At 43.0% G+C, this 5,000-nt stretch overlaps 1 protein-coding gene across 1 annotated transcript in view; it reads left to right on the top strand.

The window, feature by feature from the left end:
* The window catches only part of LOC308360356 (phospholipid phosphatase-related protein type 5-like), a gene marked incomplete at its 5' end in the record, with an annotated part of 35,571 nt that overhangs the window by 3,879 nt on the left and 26,692 nt on the right, over positions 1-5,000 (top strand). The window contains one exon of the mRNA XM_080832243.1: positions 4,301-4,489. Within this exon, the coding sequence (XP_080688369.1) occupies positions 4,301-4,489 (189 nt within the window). The remainder of the gene's footprint in view (positions 1-4,300; positions 4,490-5,000) is intronic.

Consider the following 5,000-nt stretch of genomic DNA (forward strand, 5'->3'; position numbering starts at 1 on the left):
GACTCTCTCTCTCTTCCTCCCTCCCTCCATCTCTCAATCAGACTCACTCACTCTTGAATCCTCAGTCTCTGAAAGCTGTATTTGGAATGTCATCAAATGGATCGAGTCACTGCAATGCCTCAACTTTGAGCAGTACAGGCACGGCTATGAAATATTCAGGCTGGCTAAAACGGACTAAGTGACTAAACAGCTAAAGCAAGAAATCAGGTCACAGGAGAAAGAACCAGCGGTCGTATTTAATCAGCTGAAGGCTTTATAAACTGTTTGGCTGGATTTTAGAGGTAGTTAAAAACATTTTGAGGACGGTACATAAATAGACGAGGGCTGTTTTTACACACCCTCTCTCAACAGTGAGATTGCATAATAATTCACCCTCTAGACAGTCCCCTTAATTTTATAAAACATTCTAATGTTTAAAACATACACATTTTACGAGCCATTACATAAGCCTTTTTGTTTATGCATGTCAATGCTTTAATGATTCATATTCAAACACTCACCTAATCAGCTCCAAAATAATATACAATTATATAAATTAATATACTATGATGCTATTAGGGCCACCTGGCAACCTAAACTGTGACATTAGCCATACTGTGATGAATGAAATGTAGAGACAGGACCATAGTTTTGATCCCCATGACATATCTGTCTTGCTGTGACTTTATATTTGACTTTCACTCCATCTGCTCTGCTCTTGTCAAAGCTTATGCAGTCGCAGCAGCTCGAGGAGTTCAGTCCCACATTTGCATTGTAAAACAGACCCCACTGTCAGCCAGCTCAGTGGCACAGGCAGAAAAGGGCACCATTGTAAAGCAGACCCCACTGTTAACCAGCTCAGCCCTGGCCACGGAGGAATCCCATCCTTTACTCGTCTTAAGACAGCCTCTCTTGTCTTAAATGTTAAACTGTTGCATGTTGACACTGACACCTGTAAGTCACCACATTGGAAATTCAGATAACAGCGTTTTTAACAAATTAAAGGAATTTAATCACAAATGTATTTCCATTTGTAGTTGAATGGAATTTTCCAGGAAGATCACTATGGTGAAACATTATCTGACTAATAAGGCTAAGCTATGCAAAGCTAATAGTGCTGTGGCACAAGTATGCTCTGTGCCAAATAACATGACACTGATAGGACATGTGTGACTGATGACTCACAGAGGTCACTAGCTCAGAGTTTGGTGAACATGATGAATCATACCAACTCGCAGACAGGCTTAACCATCAGCAGTGGTATTAATTAGTGCTTTGATTTGAACTGGTTTACGGCAACCCACTGTTAATTTGGAGACAGATCACTTGAGTGCAATAATTAGGTCTAAAAGAACAGCTTCCTCGGGACTGCAGTTGCTAATTACACATCCATATCATTCCAACATATGCTGTTCAAAACAATGTTATCAACTCTGCCCTCATTTTGTATTTCAAGGCAGTATTTGATGAAGCCAGGTTTGTTTTAACATGCTAATTTATAAAATAAAATAAAAGAATTTGGTGGCAGTTTCAAGGGTAAAGCAAGGTTAAAATGTGTCATTCCCTCTCTAGCAGCCACGGGGTCTGCTTTCAGAAGTTACCCCCAATCAGAGCAGCACTATTTCAGCCCCAGATTATAGGTTTGCTTTTTGTCTTGCAGGAGTGATTGTGAGTGATTGTGTGTAACTGTAATGTTAAATGTGAATTTGAACTAGCATCAACACTCAGATCGAGAGCAGAGAATAATAAGTGAATACATTGTAAGTATGTTAGCTTCTTTATTAGTTAGCTAGTTGACAGTTATTTTAGTATTACATGAACTGAAACATACATTTTCCTGTATCAGATAGCAGAACAAATTTAAATGTATTTTCTAAGTTAAAGTAGGGTTCCAGAGATGGGGGTTCCAGTGTTCTAGCCCTCAGTCTCTTAGTCTACATCTCTAAACAGGCTGGTCAAGAATGGACGTGTCCTTGGACAGAACAGAGTGCCTTAAAAGGATGGATGTGTGCTTGGACAGAACTGCGTTCTTTAAAAGGATGGATGTCTGTTGGACATAACTGAGTTCTTTAAAAGGATGGATGTGTGCTTGGACAGAACTGAGTTCTTTAAAAGGATGGATGTCTGTTGGACAGAACTGAGTTCTTTAAAAAGAATGGATGTGTGCTTGGACAGAACTGAGTTCTTAAAAAGGATGGATGTGTGCTTGGACAGAACTGAGTTCCTTAATAGTTGACAATTGTCATGTTGGTCTGCATCTTATAAACTCTGTGATAAGGCAGTCCACCATGGCAGAGCAAGCAATGAGATTTTGAATGTTTTTGCACAGCACTGGGCACATAACCTTCACCACAGAAGGCTTAGTACAAGCGGATAATTAAAGAATCTTTTAGATGTATTGGCTATTGGCTACTGTATTTGAAGTCATTGAAGTCAATGGGTTCAATGGTGCGAAGCCTTTTACGGGAAGACCTATCCATCCTGAAGGGGAAAAGATTTATAAACTGTGCCACTAATGTGAATGTAATGTACTTGATAGAACTCTGCTGTTAAAACAACAGCAAACATATTGTTGCCTTTATAGCCTAATTCTCGCACAGTAGATGCCTCTGGTGAGCCGACAAACACAGTAAGACAGTAAGCAGCTAAATTATGGAGCCGACTCAAACAGGAAGAGCAAGCGGAAGATTAAAGGGTCTTCGCTTTCCCCTGACTGCGTCAAAAGGAGAATGCGTGGTTCCTTTGAAGTTCCCAGCACACAGAGGGTTCTCTCATTCGGGAACCACCTCCATTATGGTGGGTTTCTATTGCTCCTTCAGGCGCACGATTCCGTTTAAAGACGCTGGCTGGGTGCCATCATTGGGTTTCTGGAAAGTTCTGTGGAAACTGGTGGTGAAAACACTTGATCTATTGACATAAATATTACTAAGACTTTCTATACTATTTTAAGCTATTTTCTCGTGCCATCGTCTGGTTCTATTCTTGAAAGACCAAAGTACCATGAAAAGCAATTCTATTGCTTATCTTGACTGTAGCTCTTACCCTGACATCAATTCAAAGAGAATGACATTAATGCCACGCTGCATTCTATACATCCCTTGCAAAAGAACCGCTGAAGTTCAGTTAAGGGGGGGTAGGGTTGGGATGGGGGGGGGGGGGGGGGGGGCTGTGAAGTAACCCTTACAACATGTAATCAACCCCCTAGCATTCAACACACACACACACACACACATGCACGCTCACACACATACAAAGACACAAATAGACATTTTCTTCCTATAGTTCCCATTTCCTCTTTCCTTCTCTCAACAGCATACTTAGACCATCCAAGCCCAAAGACAGGATCTGTGTGCCACACCATAATTACTCTGTGATTAGAGTAAATGTAAATGGATGCCCATTCCATGTATGTATTGTACGCACACATTCTATGTATGCCCATTCACTGTATGTATTGAATGTACACATGCTATGCTGTGCATTTTCAGTTATCTGGCTTTGTTCACTTGGCTGATGTATACCATTCAATTCATACCTATACTTGGCCTTCCAGTACTCTTTAGGCAGCTGATTTATTCAGCCTATTTCTACAGCTAGAAACATATACATATACACACACTCTCATACAGTGCACACACTCATTCATAGCAGGAGTGAGAGAGAGAAGCATAGAGAGACCCCTCTCTTCTCCACTCCTCTCCCCTCCTCCCCTCTCCTCTCCTCTTCTCTCTTTCCCTCCCTTCCACGTCTTGGTTCTCTCCACCACACTCGCACTCCCGCTGCATCTCTCTCATCCTTGTCTTCCCTCTTCTCTCTCTCCTTCACTCATTTTTTTCCCTTCCTTCTAATTTGGTGTTATTCGTTCTTGTGTTCGTCTTTTTTTTCCCTCTTTCTCTCTCTGTGCGCGTTTGTGTTTGTGTTTGTGTTTGTGTGGATGTTTTATTTTTGGTTCTTCCTTCAGCTCTTGGAGATGTGCGCTGTGGCTGCGTGTGGATCCTAGCCGCTCTTTCTATCTCTCTCCCCCTCCATCTCTATCTATCCCTCTCTCTCTCTCTCCCACTCCATCTCTCTCAAGCTTGCACTCTCAGCGCCGCTCATTTTCACACATTGAGCAAGACTCCATCGCCTCTCTCTGGGGAACGCTAGCTTCTTTAGCACATTTCTTTCTCTCACCCCTTCTTCCAGTGCCTGTGTGCAGTTTCCATTCTTCGCTTCGCTTGCCTCCACAAGGAATCTCTTGTATACATTACCTTTTTTTTTGTTTCAATGTCTTTTTTCATTCGTATGGCTTTCTAAAAGTGGGACCATGTTCTACTTCCAGCTGGTGATCATGGCTGGGACTGTTCTCCTGGCGTACTACTTTGAGTACACGGACACGTTCCCCGTCCACGTCCAGGGCTTCTTCTGTTTCGACAAGACCTTCTCCAAGCCCTTCCCGGGGCCAGAGGACGAGAGCAAGGCTCCCCCAATACTGGTGTACGCACTGGTGACAGCCATCCCTACAGTACTGGTAAGAGCTACCTTACCTACCTCCATCTCCATACTCACACAGACTCTACGTCTTAAGGGGCAGCCTGGATGAACTTGTGGCATATGTTTACCAAAAATGTCACGTGTACTAACTGCAATAATGTCGCCGTGTTTGGGCTGTGTAAAATCGTTTACATACACACCTATGCATTTTGTAATCACAGTATATGTAGAACATCTAATACTTCTCGCAGATTCACTGATTAGTAAGTGAATGATCTTGGGGATGCTGGGCTAATTGACTGCGGTGCTAAACTTCCTGACTCGCTGGGGGTTTATTAATAGCCCCCACCAGCCGGTGAAGCCCTCGGCCGGGGCTCAGGTGTCTGGGAGGGACACTCCATGTGCGCCGGGGGTCAGGTCCCACTTCTGCAGTCTGCCCTCAGTCTGCTCCACTTAGACGGTAATTGGGCTGACCTGGCAAGGCTTGCTCACTTCACCTAAGTCGCCGTTGCCTATGTTTATGCAAATAGCAGATTTGTTTATCTATC

This window comes from Sprattus sprattus, assembly GCF_963457725.1.
Source record: "Sprattus sprattus genome assembly, chromosome: 1".
Taxonomy (NCBI): Eukaryota; Metazoa; Chordata; class Actinopteri; order Clupeiformes; family Clupeidae; genus Sprattus; species Sprattus sprattus.